Source organism: Polyodon spathula, chromosome 26 (genome assembly GCF_017654505.1).
Source record: "Polyodon spathula isolate WHYD16114869_AA chromosome 26, ASM1765450v1, whole genome shotgun sequence".
Lineage (NCBI taxonomy): Eukaryota > Metazoa > Chordata > Actinopteri > Acipenseriformes > Polyodontidae > Polyodon > Polyodon spathula.
The window spans coordinates 12530091-12548940 of record NC_054559.1 but is presented as its reverse complement, the minus strand read 5'-3'; the positions used below and the strand labels follow the sequence as shown (position 1 = coordinate 12548940).

Sequence of the window (18850 nt, the reverse complement as noted above, 5' to 3'; positions counted from 1 at the left end):
ATTTCTTTGTAAAAGCCATTACCTATTTTTTTTCTGTTGCTGAATGCATGACTTATATTATTTGATGGCGTAATCACTTTCCTCATCGACATTTCAACTCATTTTGCATACAACTATGTTGCGTCATCCTGTTCAGAGGAGAAATTGACGTATCCCAGCAAAGTGAGAATATACGTTTCGGAGACTACTGATTGGATCCCTTCAAATGAGCGATCGAATTCAGACTTGCACTTCTTGGAAGATCTGTTTGATCAGATTATGCCAATTATTTTCAGTACTACCTCGGAAAAGGTCATTTCCATATATTCAGTGTATCATCCTACATTTATTGTCTGCCTCTGATAGGTTGGTCTCTTTAAAACCGTTGAAAATCTACAGGCCTATTGTGCTAAATCCACATTTGATTCGGAGGTTCTTGTCTTCATGACTTCAGGATGGTTTATCAGGGCATGTTTGTGTGGTGCAGTCAGATATCATTGGATTCGACCGTTGACTAGAATTGATGTTGACAAACTCCTGCCTGTTTTGTTATTTATATAGGTCGTTCTGCTTTGTCCTTGTTCGTTTTTGTCCCCCAAAGCTTGACGTTCTAGTGGTGATCTGGGAAATTTACTGTGTGTGTGTGTGTGTGTGTGTGTGTGTGTGTGTGTGTGTGTGGTGCTGGTAGCGTATTTCAGTCAACCAGTGCCTAAACTGATAATAATCTATGTTGATCTAACCATGAATCCACACACTGCTTCTCATACTGTTATTTGACCCTTTGTTAACAAGTTCACAAGTCTTGTCACTTAACAGTTGGACTCCTGTAGGAACAAAGTATAATACCGGATATATCCCTTTATGCTAGCCTGCGTAGTACAACCACATTTAACCCCTGGACCAGATGAACACTTTAACTGTAGTGTTGGCTCAGGACACACGCTCGTGACGGAGAATCAGGGATATGTCCGGTATCATTTTTAAATAGCTGTTTATATATGTGGCAAGCTGTTGTGTTGGACTTGTCCAATATGCTAAGACTTCAGCATACCCAGCATTGGCTAAGCCTATTGAATACCAGTAAATGGGTTGAAGTCCTCAGTTTAACCTCCAGTAACAGTCAATCCCAGGTCAATCGGAATGCTGTTAATTCCTGTTGTTGTTGTCACCTCTGTCCGGTGAGATCAGGCACTGAGCAGCACAGTCACACCAAGTCCTGGAATTCTATCAGAATCTTTGCCACACTTACTGGAAGAGTGAGCACCTTGCTGGATGCATGCCAAAGGCTGCCAATAATGAGATCTAATGATCGAATCTACCCTTGGTCCTGTTCTAGAATTCCCTTCCTCTGTGGCAAGAGAAAATCTTGTCCTTTTTTTTTAAGCCTGAAAGAATGTGATGGAGATTGTGGCAGGCCAATGTCATTTTGGCTGTGAGGATTGATTCTGTGTTCTGTTGTGATGCATGGAAGTGGTTGAATGTACTGGTACCTTGTTTCAAAAGAGTTCTTTGCTTGTTGCATGAAGTTGATAGAAATCTCATGCTGTGATGGTCTATGAAGTAACTTAAAAGAAACATCTTTCTCAAATGCCTTTTGATTTTCATGGAAATGTATAAATAAATAAATAAATAAATGCATGAGAAAACAGTCACAATTCAATATGCATCTTTTAGCAAATATCACAGTCCTGTTTTATGAACAGCATGCAATAAAGTGACAATTCCATGATGAAAAACCTATATTTACACAGATCTGGGTGTGGATGTAATACACCCAGTTACACAGCCCTTCAGTACAACAGAGTATAGCAACATAAAATCACATTGACCACATAATTACAGGAGCAGTCTTCTCCAGATCAAGATAAGTACTCCAGACCAGAAAGCAACATAGTCACCAGGAAAGTAAAACACTAAATCATTTCCAAAGAAAGGGAAATCCAGCCGCATGACCCAGTGCGTTTAACAAACCAAAAATAGGAGTTAATTAAAGACTGCTGTTATCACAATTCCACATTGCTTGAATTTTTATGAGTTTACAAAAAATGTTTTTTTCCTACCTCTTCTTAACAAGTTCATCAAAAAATCCCAATTCACTGTTACAAAGACAAACTTTTTTGTAATGGATATTTCAATGCACTGACAAATACTGTACTGTGTCAAACACGTGATATGTTTCTCAAACCTTAAAGTACTTCATTTGAAATTATTTTCAGCATTCTCTAACTGTACTATAAAAAGCTTGCATTAAACATTGAACAGTACCTGAATATTTAATGGCACTGGAATGGCTCTTCTGAACCACTGTACTATAATGGCTGGATATACAGGTTATTAAAAATAAACGCCTAAAAATAGCACATTCTTTATAGATACTTGGTATTTAAATAAAGTGCATTATACAATCCATTTGTACTATAAACATGTTGATTAAAATAATGGGAGAAAACACTTCTTGTAACTTCTCTAATGAAACCATTTTCACATGACCTGTGTACTGGAAATACGTTATGTCCAATTAACCCATACTGTATTAATATTAGTATCCAATCATAAAATCTTGAGGTAAAAGAAGATTTTGACTATTTCTCAAAGTAAGCTCACAGCAAAGTGAAATAGAGCACAGTGAAAGCAAGGGCATAGATAAGCATTGTAGAGAATAGCAAGGTATGGTAAAGCATGTTAATAAACATGGCAAACCAGGGTAAACTATGGTAAACGCATAGTATAACTATGGGAAAAGCATGGTAATACTGCAAAAATACAGTGGTAAACATTTATAAGCAACGATACAGATGAAATATAAACCAAAATGTTATTCTGCTTGTCTTTGTGTTTTAACTCTGTACTGACGATTAAGCGTATCAAAATATTCTACAGTGCAGTACAGCATAGTTGTAACATAAACGGTGTACACATTATTGTATTGTTCAGTTTTTTAAGTAATTTAGTTTTCCACTGTATTTTTGCACTTTGACTATTCACCATAGTTTACCCTGGTCTGCCATGTTTTTTTAACATGCTTTACCATACCTCACTGTTCTTTACAATGCTTGCCTATGCTTTCACTCTGCTCTGTGACATTTTGCTATGCTTTTACCATGGGAAAATTTTATAAGGCTAGTGTTTAGTACAGTAAGTACATTTATACTTTGGGAGCATGTGTGAGTGTGCAATCCTTCTAGTACAGTAATGTCCTTTTAGAAGTGTGTTTGGGTTTTACTTTGGAAAGTATGATACTAGCCTATTTAGTGAATCTGAAATGCAGTAATAAATCCAAACATTTATGGCTGTTGTAGCAACAAATCTGTTGGCTTAACTACCACTGCACGTGGCTTGCTCGGGTGATAAATGAAAGGTGTTAACTATAGCATTGTGGGAATCAACAATCAACAGTGTTTACAGAAAACAAGTAAATCCTGGTGCGATGTTTTATAAAGAAAGTTTTAAAGTTTGCAGTCTTGTGACCTAGGTGTGTACTACTCAAATGGCAGTGTTCAGGAATGATGTTAAGTTAGTGTTAGTTGATCTTGGTTGTGCATTGTGTGGAAGATGGTGTGAGGTTCCTAAACAGAACTTCAGTATGAACAGCAATGAAAGAGATAAACTAAAATATGAAATTGCTAAGATTTTGGGGGTACAAAAAAATGGACAGGTCTGGATGCCCAACATGTAATCTAGCTGGCGTATTTTATTGCGAGAGAAAGAAGCTAAATATTTAAATCAAGACCACGACAACAAAAAAATTAATAAATCTGACTTCCCTCCCTGTCCAGATGACTTCGTCTCAATGGTTTTAATAAATAGGTTCTCCTCCCAGTGGGGTTCTTGTGTTGCCCTGGGAGTGTCATTCTTGAGCTGAGCTGAGCCACGGCGGCAAGAGGAGAGGAAGGAAGGAGATGTCTGGGAGAGCAGGGGGGCCAGGGCTCATACAGACAGCTCCCTTTCACTGGAGCAGTGAGAAGCCAAGCCGAGAGAGTCCGTCTCGCATACCTAACGAGGCAGCCCATTCACTGCTGCCAGAAACACCTCATTTTTCTCAGACAAACTCCACATACTGAAGCCTGAGTGTGACTTGCATAGTTTATTAATGCCCAATACTGCCCTCCTTTCCTTATAGATAGAGCTGTGAGGGAGGGAGGCATTGTGGCATAGATGTTAAAGATTAGGGACTGGAAAGCATGGTCTATTGGTTAAAGCTGCTTATGGACTGGGAGGCAGTGTAACTAGCGGATAGAGCACAGTGACTAGGAGATGCTGTCTGTCAGTGTTCTTCAAGAGTGGTGAGAGCTGAGAGACTGGGAGGGAGTGTGGCCTTGGGGTTACGCTTGAAGTAGGTTGACAAAACATATCATCTGCTACCAGTTAGTGATAATATAACAGTAGAAAAGACCAGAGACTGGAATTCAAGCTGTACAGCAGGGCATTCGGTATTAGTAACCAAACCATAACACGCATTTGCAACACAGTGAATGGACAGCAGCTGGTCTAAGTGCTGTACAGCCCATGTTTATAGAGAACTACATTAACACAGTAAACTTATGCAGCCCGTGGAGAGCTGAAACTGTATTTTGTGTTTGCTTGTGTGCAATATTTAGGTTAAAGGCAGGCAGGCAGGGATGGTGGGGGACTAATTTGAGTAATAATGTGGTGGGGGAGTCTAATTTGAGTATTTTTGTTTGTGGTTGTGCCGCTCCTGTGGTTTGTCTGTTCTCTAGGCAGTGGGGAGAGGAAATCTTTTTGATTCTCAAGTGGCACCCACTTCTTGTGACCTTGCAATTCTCATGTTCTAGATGGCAGCGATTGAATCAATCGTGGTAATGTATTGCCTTAGCATTTAGCACTGCCATTATGGCAGACAAACCAACACAATGACAAAGCGGTGTGCTTGTTGCTAGATTTTAATATGAGTCAATTTGTCAGATTTTCTTCTTATAAGGTGTCAAAATATAGGCTCTGAAGCTATGCTTTAAACAGGAGCCTGATACTGCATGGGAATATGTTGTCACATTCTGGGGCGGACAGACAAACACCCATAAACACACAGAGTATAGTAACCATATAGACATACAGTACCAACTGAACTCATTTTCACCCACCATCTAGACACGTTCTCAGTCTCATAAATCGAAAACAGTTGAACTTGTTCATCACAATGATTAAGACATATAGTTTACCCGAGTTTTTATGGATAAAACACAAGTCAACACAAATCTTTACTGACACATCATTGCTCTCACAAACAAGTACAGTAGTTCTGTTAGACTGGATTAACCCACACCACCATTGGTTGGAAGTTGTAGTTGTTGTTCAGTGCTGTGTTGGATGTTGTGTATCCCTGTGTGTGTAACTGGGAGCAGATTAGCTCTCTTACATTCAGCTACAATGACGAGTGTTGAGAAGGCTCTCTAATCAGGTTGAATTGCCTTTGGTGAGGGAATGCTCTGGATGCACCTGGAGGAATGACTACTGAAGGAAGCGTACTAGTAAACTCACATCATTATCAAATCATTGTTGTGATGGTCTAGAATAAGACAAAGTAAATATACCCGCATGACCTTCAGACGCTCAAAAGAAACCGTCCATTCAAGCTTTTGACGGTCAACAGAGCTGAAAAATGTATTTAATACCACAAATTATGTCCAGAAATGCAAACATGAATAAGCTCTACCTCAGATAGCATGTTGGTAGGAGCTGGATAGTTAGTTCCTGGTACTTCACAGATACTGCAGCCCACGCCAGGAGGCACTGTACAGTATGGTTAACCTCCTACAAGGAACAAAACGTGTAAACTTGCCTTTAGTGTGCATTTAAAAAAACAAATATTCATAGAAAGCAGTGAAAATGGTCATATGGGAGATCCAAACAGCTTTCACATCTGTTCCTCTGTCTGCATCTGCTTGCTTTGGCTGCGCTTCAGTACAGCTCTGCCAAGCAGCTTTTAATGTGCTGCGAGTGCCAGAAACTCACCAGGCTTTTTATAAAAAAAAAAACTGTAGCATTGTTACAGTACCTTGGCATTGGGGATCAGAGATAATACTGCTTGTATTGCACTTTTTAATTAGTGCTCATTAATATGCACAGCACGACTATATAGTGATACTTCAGATACCTCCTTGGCTCTCCGTTCACTGTGTTTGTTTTTAACCCACCATCCTTTTGCAAAAACTGTAGGGGTGGATAGGAAATGGAGCTCTCGAACCTGGGTGATTGTTAGAGAGAGCTACTGTGCCACACGTTGCTTCTCTGGGGAAAATAAGCCAGTTGAACCTAGGTTAGTGGTGCGTCCTACTCCTAGACAGAACGTGTGAGAGCCTGACATCCCTCTTCCACTTTGACGTCCAGCTGACCTGAAGTAATCTTCAAATCAAGTGTTAGACAGGATGACAGCAAATGGAATCCTGGGAAACGGGCCAAAGTAAACTGCTCCCCCTTGAGGGGGCATATGGTAGTGAATGGTTCTTTTATTCTCTCAGCACGGACCCACTCACTGACAAGGAACTGGGGCTGAATTGGGATTTAAACCAGAATCCGTAGGATTTAGTTGCTTTGTTTTATGCTGCTCTGCTCTGCTCCCAGTCCTTCCTCTTTTGATTTTAAATATTTATTGCACAGCTATCATGAATCACTAACTCAACTTTTTTTGTTTTGTTTTTTGTTTTTTTTTAAATCTTAAAAATGTATTAACAGTTGGGCAATTTATCATATCTTGCCCTGTACGACCTAACTGAAAATCAGACCGTATCTCTGTGAAAAATATCCAGCTTTAACCTTGTGGGGGTGAGAAAGAAGGGGGAGGGGGAGAACAAGTCAAACATAAAGTAAAGTGGAGGACACCCCCGTTCCAGTGACTGATTGCGAGGCTTTCTAGGTCTCGCAAGAGGCACAGTTTGGAGAAAAACCATGGAGCTGCAACCGTAAGCGCACAGTTCCGATCCCAGCGCAGGCTGCAAGATGAATCCCCACACTGGATCAATCCATACTATGCTGGCAGCCGCTCCACTTCCAATGGATTCTCATGCTATTAATTCCCTGCACTGTAATTTCCTCTTAAAAGCCCCTTTTTCTGTCTCTGCAGAACACAGAACAGACAGGAGATTAAAGAGCTGCTAGGGCTCCAAGTTATAAATTAACCATGATTCAAAATATGAAATATTTCAACCTGCAGCCCAACCACTGCCGGGCTATGCTTACTGAAAGCCAACCATCAACTCCTTGAAAATGTTATTGGACCATGCAATTTGCAATCTGAAAACGCTAACCAAGAATACCAATTGTGTGGTCTGCAATCATCTCAGTGTAACTCCTTGTGGTCTGTTTTAGAGCACATGTCTGTAGTTCACCCTTCTGTCCACAATACTGGATTAGAAATCGGCTTGTTCAGTATCTGCTATAGCTTCCTCTCCTCTTCAAGCTCACTACTGTGTAACTGTGAGACCAGACCGGGGGGGTGGTAAGCTTCTATGGCAACTTCCTTTTTAATAAGCATCTGCAGAAACAAGTGTACTAAAGTAGGAATATTCGTTCAATAATGCATCTATTACATTACATTTATTTGTTTTCTATCTTCAGGATGGCTATTACTCTCACCGGCCTAAGGAGAAAGTGCGAGTGGACAGCAACAACGAAAACTCGGTGCCCAAGGATTTTGAGACCATCGATAACAGCAACTTCGAAGCGCGCTCCCAGCCACAGAAGCAGGCACTTAGCAAGCACAAGGAGCGGCTTCAAGAGAAAACACAGGCGGAGGAGCGCTGGAAAGAGAACGCCCTGATCCTGGGTAGGAACTCCAATGAGGTAATCCAGTATGGGGAGACCAAAGCGGCAGTGATCCTGCCGGATCGGAACCACAGCAAGACCAACCCCGGGGTTCAGACGAGCCACAGGACAGCCAAGCTGCAGCCGAGCCCCAGTCACATCTCTCGCCCGCATCACCAGCAGCTGCGGCAGCATCAAGGCAAGAAGGGAGCGGACAGAGCCGACGCCTCGCCCCAAATCAAATACGACCAGCCGCCCAAGTGCGAGATCAGCGGCAAGGAAGCCATCTCCGCCCTGTCCCGTGCCAAGACCAAGGAGTGTCGCCAGCGCATCGCAGAGGTTTACTGCCAGCACAAAGAGAGGCTGCTCATGCCCGAGAAAGTCACCCGCTTCTGTCCTTTAGAAGGTGAGTGTTTGCAGCTTTAACTTTATGGGTTTTTAAGCACTTTTACTTATTTATTTTTGTTTGTTTTGATTAGGGATTATTGATAAGGAGCAGTGATGTGCTGCCGACCAGAGAACCGAGAGTTGTAATGCTTAGTAGAATGTAGTTTCCATTCTAAATGTATTAATGTGGCTCCTTTTAGGTTTTCAAGTGTGTCGATTCATAGCTTATAATTTTTGCTGAATTCAGCAGAAAAAAAAAAAAAAAAATGACATTAATGAAACACTTGTGACAGGCTTTACTAACTCGTAACTATATCGTCAAATTCACGCCATTTTAAGCTGTCTCATACAGAGTTGAATGATTAACATTGAGGATCATGCATTTTTAATGGTGTGTGTGTGTGTGTGTGTGTGTGTGTGTGTGTGTGTGTGTGTGTGTGTGTGTGTGTGTGTGTGTGGAGGAGTCGCACTGACTTCAAGTCACGGTCGTGCCCTTAGCAAAGAGTAATGAGATTGGAGGCAGCAGACTGGTGTTGGTGCTGCTCTGATTGTCTTAGTAGAAGAAAAGCGTAGCGTTCTCGGACTTAACCTGTTATTGTCCAATTCTTAAGATGAATCCTCTGTTCAGCAAATTCTCGTATCTTAATGTCCATTTTCTACATCTGCAATTAGGCCTATGTAAAAGTTTACTTTTATGTTAAAAAGCAAATGCTGTCAACCCTCTGCATGCAGTCCCTTTGAAAGGGTATTTGGAAGAGGATCTTCACTGCTAGAGTATAGACATGCTGTCATTTGGAAATAGAGGATTTAGGAATGTCTTCAGGCTTAAATTAATTCAGGAGTAGAGCCGAAGACACGGGCCTGTGCTTCACCTGCACTCTAAGCCCGGTTGTACCCTGGAGATGCTGCGGTTATGGGTGGTTCATGCAGTATCAGTGACAGGCACAATGTGCTTGTCAAGAGTGCTCAGGATCAGAGAGAACACCTAGATTTCAACCAGAGGACTCGTGAATCGATTGACAGCTGTCCTTAGGTCAACTGGCAAAGTTCCTGAACAAATCCACAGCCTCTTTCTGAGCTTGCAATGATATATTCAGTATAGAAGATGCCAAGTCTGCAGCAGGAAGAAGCTGAGCTAATCTAAGCTATTACACTTAAATAACCATAAACTGTTCATTAGAAGAAGGTGTTTTTAATCTGTAAGTACATACTGATTTAACAGAATGGTGGCTCCTCTGTGTGTGTGTGTGTGCATGTGTGTGTGTGCGTGTGTGTTTTTCATAAAGGCTGCGTGTGTTTGTGCTCACCCAATATAAATGTCATGGCCATGCATATACAGAGACACTCACAAACAATTCTGCCCAGCTCCTGAGCGACTAATCTTATGCACGCCATGGGTAATCTTTACAAAGCTGTCAGCCTCGCCAGTTTTAATTGCATTCCCTGGGACATATTTTCTGTTGAAGACATCTCCTTATAATTATAGCCAGTTTCTCAGGCTGACACTAAGAATGCATAGACAGCCGGCAAGAGATCTGTATTTCACGGAGCTCCCTTTGTGTGTTTGTCTTGTCTGCAAACGTGACCTTATTTCAGCAGAGTAAGCTTGTGAGACAGGCTTTGTTGGGGGGTGTCTTGTCATCCTATTCTCAAGCTGCGGATTTCATTGTCATCTTGTTGTATTGCTGTGCATTGATACTGTGGATTTCACCCGAATGCTGTTAAAAAGGTTGTGTTGAGGACTGTTGCGTAGAATACTTGAGTAGGAGCATTACCATTGTCATTGATATTTGAGGTAACCTCCCTTTGATGCAGAGTATGGAGGTCTGATGACATTTGTGGAATCTGATCAAGAACTAAATGCTGGTTGTGTGACATTTCAGAAATAGCTCTCTTTCAAGGAACCAAACTGATTCTAATGAGAAGGGAAGCCAGGGAGCGGTAACTGCAGCTGGGCAGGGCTGGGCTGGGCTGGGCAGGGCTGTGCTGGGTCACGAAATTGATAGTTTTACCAAATACAGTGGGACCACTTCTAATACAGCTTTGCTTGAGCGTGGAAGTCATTGTAAGAGAGCTTTTACTTTAGGCTAAAAATAACAACATTTAGGTTGAAAATAGCACTCTATATTATCCCAGTAATTGCTGCAAATCTTTGTCTTTCTAAAGCCGTCTGCCTGCAGATTTACGATGCGCACACACAGGGCTGTGGCTTCCCACAGCTTCCCACATTTAGACTCACAAAGGAAGAAGTCACAATGTGGCCGATTTGTTAAAGCCTTCCCCCTCAGTTGGAGCTCAGTAAAGATAATCTGTTTCCTTAAAATAAAAATATTTTCTTTAATTACACAAGCAACAACTAGAAAAAAAGGCACAGCACTTCCTTTTTTATTGGGGGGGGGTGAATGCTGAAGGATGTCCTTACCCTACAAGTGCGCAGGGCTAATACATTGCGCCTCATTTAAGTTAATCTGCTTTTGTGATTGCTTTCAGAACAGTCCCACAACACCCAGTGATGGCGAGTTACAGAGACGTTTTTAAATATATAAAACGCCAATGACAAGTGTTTGTAATGAGAGACAGCACTGAAACCACAAAGAGGCTGGAGCGGGTCAGAGGAAGACTGATTTGAACATTTCATGACCACTCTGTGCACTGCTGATGTTGTTTTTTCACAGGAGTCGGCTGTAAAGTTTGCAAGCCAGCTTCCCTGTAGCCAACACTTTGGCTTTCCTGAGGCAATAATCACTCTGTTTTATTTCTTTTTCTTTTTTTTTTCACCCCAACCATTTCTAATTATAAACAGATTTTGTCAGTTTAGTAAATCAGAGAGCATTAAATGTTTTTTCTGCCTGCGCTGTGGTATCTGGTTTGGTTTACTTGCCTTGTACTACTTGAATAATGTTAATGATGCACTTTAATATGCTTTTAATGGCTTACTCATTTTGTATTAATATTTATGGTATGTGCCTACGACCCATGGAAATTAGCCCATTGCTATGAGGGGTAATGCATCTCTTTTTGATTAAACACAGCATGATGACTTCCTATAAATAAAAAATAATATTCTGTTGTATATTCCAGCCCCAGCTACTGAATACACTATGAGGCCATACACTGCAGTGCAGCAGGATATATGGGCTGTAGGCTTGCATGGGTTTTGCCTATCTGATGAATAAATACATTGTAAAGCAAGAATACCAGTGCTGCTGTGTTTTAAGGTATAATGAGCGGTAGTCCTGGCTGCACTGTATTCTTCCTCCTCTTAACACTGTCTCACTACCACTCTCCACCCCGTCACATACGTACACCCTCTCTGCCCTTGCCTGCTTTTGCTCTCCAGTGCTCCTTCACTGCTTCCACCTTGCCCTAGCTCCGTCTCTGACTCACCCATGTGTCAGCCCCTCACTCACTCTCCTGTTCCCCAGGTAAGGCGAATGTGAACCTGCAGTGGGATGAGGAATCCGTGGAGCCCCTGCCCCCAAACCCAGTGAGGATCGCCTTTGTCCTGGTGGTGCACGGCCGGGCCTCCCGCCAGCTGCAGAGGTTGTTCAAGGCCATCTACCACGCTGACCACTACTATTACATCCACGTGGACCAGGTAAACACTGCGCCACCAGCACTGCTTCAACTGAAATAAAACAAGAATCTCAATGATACAGAATATTGCACTTGAACTCAATATGTATCACACTGAGTCAATATATTGCACACAGGTGTAATGCTCTCATTTAACAAGTACATGGCATAACATATCCAGATAGGTACACAGAGATCCTGGACCTCTCTTACAGCAGCTCCTTAACCAAGCTGGTAGAGGATCCACAAGGTTTGCTTAGCTTTTTAAACCTGTAGAGTATACAATATAATGAACAGTGGGGGTCTGTGGTTAGGCGTTGATCAACCCGTCTCTCTCTTTCTCCCTTCTCTGCAGCGCTCAAACTATCTCCACAGACAGGTAGTGGCGATGGCCAGTCACTACCCCAACGTGCGGGTCACTCCCTGGCGCAAGTCCACCATCTGGGGAGGAGCCAGTCTGCTGACCATGTACCTACAGAGCATGAAGGACCTGCTGGACATGAGCGACTGGAGCTGGGACTTCTTCATCAACCTGAGTGCGGCCGACTACCCCATCAGGTGAGGGGGTGGGGGTCTGGAATTGGGACTTCTCCTCAGTGACAAGGGAAAAGGAAAGGTTTTTACTGGGGCGTACGTACTGGTGGGGCACTTGAAATCATTTCAGAGAAATTTAAAAACTCAAGAACATTGCTGATTTTAAAGGTCAAAATTAGGATCACATTTTGGTAATTGGTATCACAGAATTATAATGTGGAAGGCTAATAGTGGAGCTCAATGTTCCATTACCTTTCTCATATGTGTGTAGGTGCGTTGGTGTGTGTGTGTGGGACACAGGGCCGATGCAGACTAGTTTCTGTTCTCGCTGCTAAGTCTGAAGAGACTAGCTCAGACAGGAAGTGATGAGTGCATGGAAAGTATTTAGAAAGGGGGAAGGAACTATCTTCACCTTCATTCCAGAACATTTGCATTTTAAGCATATTGTGAGAAATGGCTGACAGCAGGCATTTTACACGACCGCACACTCGCCGCTGAGAGAAAGAGCAACGGGGAGGGACGGACAAACAGAAAGGGGTGGGGGGGGGGGGGGGGGGGTGCTCCCCCTACAGTCCGGAAATGAGGCATATTGTTACGTGCATGTTTGTCTCATATCAGATACACTGCTGTTATCAGTACTAAAAGTATGAGTACAAGTTCCTGGTAATAAATACAACTTTTTAATGCAGACATAATTCAGCAGACTTTTTTGGTTGTGGTGATGCATAACCATGCAGAGTTCAGAATAGTAAATCTATGTGGGAGGATGCAAATATATCTTAGGTTTACTCATTTACAGTAGGACTGAGTATGCGTGGGTGCCTCACCTAGTCAGCAACCACTCGTACGTGAGAGACAGAGAGAGAGAGAGAGAGAGAGAGAGAGAGAGAGAGAGAGAGAGAGAGAGAGAGAGAGAGAGACTGGACTTTCCTCTCAGAGGGAGTTTGCTTTATGTCTTTGTGGTCCCCCTGGTGTGCACTTGGTTATTAATCCCACTGTCTTGTTTCTCTGAAGGGAAGGGAGGGAGCGGCATCCATAATTTCCTCTCTAATTCCCAGATAATATCCATGCTTCTGCATGAATTGCTATGAGAGCTGCACAGGGCTGCCCAGGGTCGCTGGCAGACAATCGGTTACACACTCACTCTGTCAATGAAGAGGGGACTCTTGGCAGTTTTGAGTCTTGCTATTCCTCCATTCCTTTTTTAAAGTAGCTGCTTTTACAGACGGTACTGAACAACCAGACTGCCGGTGGACACAGAGACTGCATGTCGATCCCCTCTTCAGGAGATGCAACTCCTGCTACCCCATTACTGATTGGATGCACATACTTTGCTATACAGGGTCCACTGTTTGGTATTTATCAGACAGGATTTTCTTTTTTCATAGCACATGTTGCCACCAGTGGCCAAAAGTTGCAACTGCACGTCCTTGATTGGGATTTAAACTTGACACATGGTCAACAGTAAAACAAAAACTACTGTCAAATGTATAGAAATAGCTGGAGACTGGAACTTCTCTGTGCTTCCTCAAAGCACACTGTATAGTTAGGGGGTCCAGAAACCCCAGCTTCTGCAGGGATACAACCTGATGGGTGAATTTCCAGCCTGATGTGGGCCACTGACCACAGGATCTACTCCACTGTTCTTTGTACGTTCCTAGTCAAATACAGTATATTTGGATTGATGTTTCAAAGCTACAGTTCAGCTTGTACCTGCCCGTTCTGTAATATGACACATTACTGAGAAAGCCTGTAAGCCAGTGTCCTTAAAATTGATTTGCAGCACACACAGGTCAGTGAGAGGAGTGGCGCCTATGGCTGGGACTGGGGGGCTTTCAGGTGACAGATTAGTCCCTAATAGTGTTGGAAAGGATCAGTTATCACTGTGCACCAATCAAGCAGAAGTGGGCTAAGTAAAACTGGTAAATGTGGCCCAGGGCAGGGAGGTGAAAGCCCAGTCAAGTGTCATTCTAACTGGCTGAGAGGACCTTCATGGTTTATAATGGTGTGTAGATTGCTGTTGCTGGCTCTGTTGGTGAATGTGGCCTGGAGAAGTGTCCCCCAGAAGCCATACTGACTGATTTTAAGTATAGGTCCTGAGTCCATAGTGGTGACCACTCTTCCCTGCCTCTGAGAACACAATCACACTTTAGCTCATAATGAGAATTTCATGATTGCAATGTTCAGCCTATTCGGTACCACTGAGAATTATGATCTGGTAAGATTTCAAAAGCTAAGGAGAGCTTGGCTCGGTCAGTATTTGGATGGCAGATCTCGTTTAAACACGAGGGCCCAATGCAGAAGCCAAATTTCTCTATTTTTGTTTTTTAAAGGAATATACTAATTTAACTGATATTGTCTGCAAGAGTAAATGGATGCAAACTTTACACTCACTTCACTACTGCAGGTATGAATTAATCTGGTCCGTGTATGTTACAAAGTTCATCAGTTTAGATCATTCATTGGGTGACTTAAATACTGAATCACCCATGTGTGTGTGGGGGGGGTGTGGGGTGTGGTTTGCTTCAAAACCAGTCTCACGTTTCTTTCTTTTCTCCTCTTCCTTGTCTATTGCAGGACAAATGATCAGCTAGTGACCTTCCTTTCCAAGTATAGGGACATGAATTTCCTCAAGTCACATGGCAGAGACAATGCTAGGTAAGAAACTGCCTCCCAGTCCCTGTGCTCTAACCACTAGGCCACACTGCCTTCCAGTCCCTGTGCTTTAACCACTAGGCCACATGACCTGTTTTCACCACACCCTTCTCTGTTGTGTAGCAGGCAGTTTTACAATTATTCTTTATTTAGCTTACTGAGTCTCTGAGCTTTAATCAGATTACTACAGAGATGTTAATTAACCTACCAGTAACTTAGGTGTTGGCCGACATTCTTCGTCCTCACTTACACCCTGCTCACAGTGGGAAAAGAGGCTGGAGTTTGTTTGTAAATTAGCTTATTCACATTAATAAGGAATTGCTTTGCTTTATTATAGCATTTATTCCTAAGTGAATTAATACAAGAATTTGTATTCTTTTAATTATGCCATAAATCACTTAGATTTAATAAGATGACCTTGTTTGGGTTGATGTATGCCTTGTGCTGTTGTGTCCAGGAAATTGCTGTAAATTAATTTCCCAGGTTAGCAAATGTGCCAATTAATAATTTGATAAACAAGGCATGCTAGCCGGTCTGCTTTTGCTTGTGAGACTTCAAACTATAACTTGATCAGCAAAATAAATTTTGGCTGACTTCCGTCCTGGAAACAGGTTCTTTATCAAGCAGTCGCCTCCAGAAAAAATCCTTTATGAATAAAAATATAGATGTTAATTTGCGGCTAGTTTCACAAAGTCCAGATTAACTGGTCATAGATCATCTTCCCTAAATTAACATTAGTGCTAATCGGGGTTTGTGAAACTAGCTGATAAAGTTATGAAGACTGCCTCAATGTCATTAGCACAGTTTGATTAGATATTAAAAACTCACCCAGTAAAGACACCAAATCGGAAAAAAAAACAACTCTAGCATTTATTTTGGGGCTAGCGAGTAGTTGATATTCTGTTTGGAAGTGTAAAGAATTTTTTATTTTTTCCTGTTTTTATAGCTTGAGAATGTAGCCCCAATCAGGTCATTGTTTCTTGTTTCAATGTGCTGTCTCCCTCCATCTCACAGGTTTATCCGGAAGCAGGGGCTGGATCGTCTCTTCTTCGAGTGTGACACCCACATGTGGCGACTCGGGGACCGCAAGATTCCGGAGGGCATCACCGTAGACGGCGGCTCTGACTGGTTCCTGCTCAACAGGAAGTTTGTGAACTACGTCATCAACTCCCAGGATGACCTGGTGACCAACATGAAGCGCTTCTACTCCTACACTCTGCTCCCCGCCGAGGTACGAGCGCCGTCACCTGCCAGCTCATTGATCAAACCGTGCATTCAAAAGAGGAACTGCAGTTAAAGAATCAGAACACGGTTGTGTTCTACTAAAAGTCAGTCAAGGTGTAATACAATTTCTTATTTTTCAGTATAAAGGATAAACAATCATTTAATTCCGCTGAAATGAAAGTGTTGAAATGGTCTGTGGATGCAAGTTAGTCAATGAATTTTTGGGGGCTTATTTGAGGATTCCTTCCTTGGAGTTCAAGCGGAGAGAAGATTTGGAATCCCATGTGAATTCCTGCCACTTCGGCAATGTAACATTATCCACCATGAATATGAAAAAAGTTGTGTTCCTCAAATCAGTGCTAATGAATTGGTGACACCTGGTGGTCAAACATAATGCATCGTTATCTTCAAAGGGAATTTTCTGTGTTGTCAAATCTTCTGCGTACATAATAGAAACACGACACATGCCATTTATATACACAGATCAACTTCAATAGACCCTTTTCAGGCTGTCTATAATGGGGATCACACCCTTTTTCTTCCTTCCCCCCTCCAGTCCTTCTTCCACACGGTGCTGGAGAACAGTCCTCACTGTGAGAGCATGGTGGACAACAACCTGCGCATCACCAACTGGAACCGCAAGCTGGGTTGCAAGTGCCAGTATAAGCACATCGTGGACTGGTGCGGCTGCTCTCCCAACGACTTCAAACCTGCAGACTTCCATCGCTTCCAGGTGAGTGAGGCCAGGAGGCACCTCCTGCAAGAGAGTGGTGGCTACACAGGCATCCAGAGTCTTTCAGTGCTGCAGCCCAGTCCTTTCTGTTAGTGCAGCCTGACAAATGAAATGCATTAAAGTAGCTTTGAGTCCCAGTCTTGCAGTACACTAGAAATCAAAACAAAAAAAAGCTTACTGTGCGTGGCACAAGGACTGGGAGTGATCCACAGACATCTACAGTTCTGCTGTCTGGCAGTTTCCATACCTGATGCTAGGTAATCTTGTTGCACCAGTTCTTCATCCCGACCAGGGTTTTAGAGTGGCAGAGCAATATATTAGAAAATACTGGAGCAGATCCATCCATCTCATTCTTTTGGGCTGTTCAAAACTAGATGAAAACTTAAGTTGTTTGATCAGACATGCTTGTGACTGTCAAATCAAAACGTGGCTGGAGTGTTTTATCACAGCTGTGCTTGCAGTGCTCACAAATTATTGTTATTATTTTTATATACCATCGGAGACATAAGTTCATAGGGGTCCTATCAGCATCCCTATAACTTATCTCAATGAGCCTTTGATGACAAGTTTGCAGTAAAGGCAATGGAATGTTCATTAATAGAGCAATCTGATTGGCAGAGCGGGACTTGGTGAGCTATGATTCTTCTGACCTCAGTCCTTGCTTCGCTGGCAGGCAGGCTGGGGTTTGTGACAGCAGGATTTAGAGCAATTGCTGCCCTGTACTGGGAGAAAATTCCTTCGTCTAGCAGTCACATCTCCCACCTCACCAGCTCCGCGAAACACAGTGGAAGAGATTCCAAACAAGCACTTAGTGCAAGAATGCATTGGAAACTGCAGATAGGTTTGGCCATCCAAGGGAAGGCTGCAGTTCAAATCGAAGGTTTCCAGTTACATCATAGGCCACAAGGCCAGAGGCTGAGGAATGGATTGCAGGCTTTATCCAAACCCCTTTGATTAGATTACTGGAGCTTTGTGCCTTCTATAGTTATTCATTATAGTTTCTATTAACATACAAAATGTGTATAGTTCACTGTTTACATTAGACATATTTGCATTCCATCCATAGCTGTTGGCAACATGTGTCTGTACTTGCATTAGTTTTGGAATCCGATGTTACAATAAATTCATAGTGTGCAGTCTATATTATGTAGGCCTCTTTGTTATTGACAACACAACCAAACTTAAGAAATTGCCACACCTGTACACTCCCATTCAGTATAGCCCAATGCTGTAGGGCTTCCAGAATACACAAGAGGCTTGGGCTCTTACCCATCACTTGTCCATGCAGCTGTTGATATCCACTCTAGTGTCATTGTACATTATAGAGCTTCCACTGTGCTGCATGTCCAAACAGCCCGGTGTCTGCAGGAGGGTGCCAGACCAGACCGCGGGGACAGGTCATTCTTATTCCTGCAGTAAAGAATGTATTGGCAGAGGGATCGTTCGCGATAAATTGTTGTTGGACTGACGTTTTCAAAAAAACAAGAAAACTCTTGTTTGCACGCCAGTACAGTTTTTTTTTTTTTTTGGTTTTTTTTATTAGCTCTGCCTGCCTCGGGATTAAAATGACACTATTCACAAAAAACTCCCCAGTGCAGAAAGGCTCACCAGGCACATCTCTGTGGGAAGATGTTGGGCAACCATGAGGAAAGATTAGGTCACAAAAAGGAAATAAGCCCATATAAAAGTTACAAAGCGATATTTTAGTTTAGCAAATTCCTGTTCAAATTGTATTTTATTTTTTAATTGGGTAAATGTAATGTTTTAAAACTATATATATATATAAAAACTATAAATATAATGTGTGTAGGTCAGGGGTGAATGTTGGTCCTTACACTCCTGGTCTTTCTTCCAACCCTGTTCTAAATTGTTTAATTAAACCAGTTAAACCTCTATCCAGACCATGAAGTAGTTCATTATATAATTGTTCCTGTTGAACCTGGAGTAGACCTGATTGGACACCCCTGATGTACGTAGTGGGCAACACTAGCCCACATCAGGATC

At 42.4% G+C, this 18850-nt stretch overlaps 1 protein-coding gene across 2 annotated transcripts in view; it reads left to right on the top strand.

The window, feature by feature from the left end:
• The window catches only part of LOC121300595 (xylosyltransferase 1-like), a 45550-nt gene that overhangs the window by 18571 nt on the left and 8129 nt on the right, over positions 1–18850 (top strand). For both annotated transcript variants that reach the window (XM_041229201.1, XM_041229199.1), the window contains exons 2-7: positions 7552–8143; positions 11550–11722; positions 12056–12258; positions 14812–14892; positions 15904–16120; positions 16670–16846. In XM_041229201.1, coding sequence (XP_041085135.1) covers positions 7552–8143; positions 11550–11722; positions 12056–12258; positions 14812–14892; positions 15904–16120; positions 16670–16846 — 1443 coding nt within the window. The remainder of the gene's footprint in view (positions 1–7551; positions 8144–11549; positions 11723–12055; positions 12259–14811; positions 14893–15903; positions 16121–16669; positions 16847–18850) is intronic.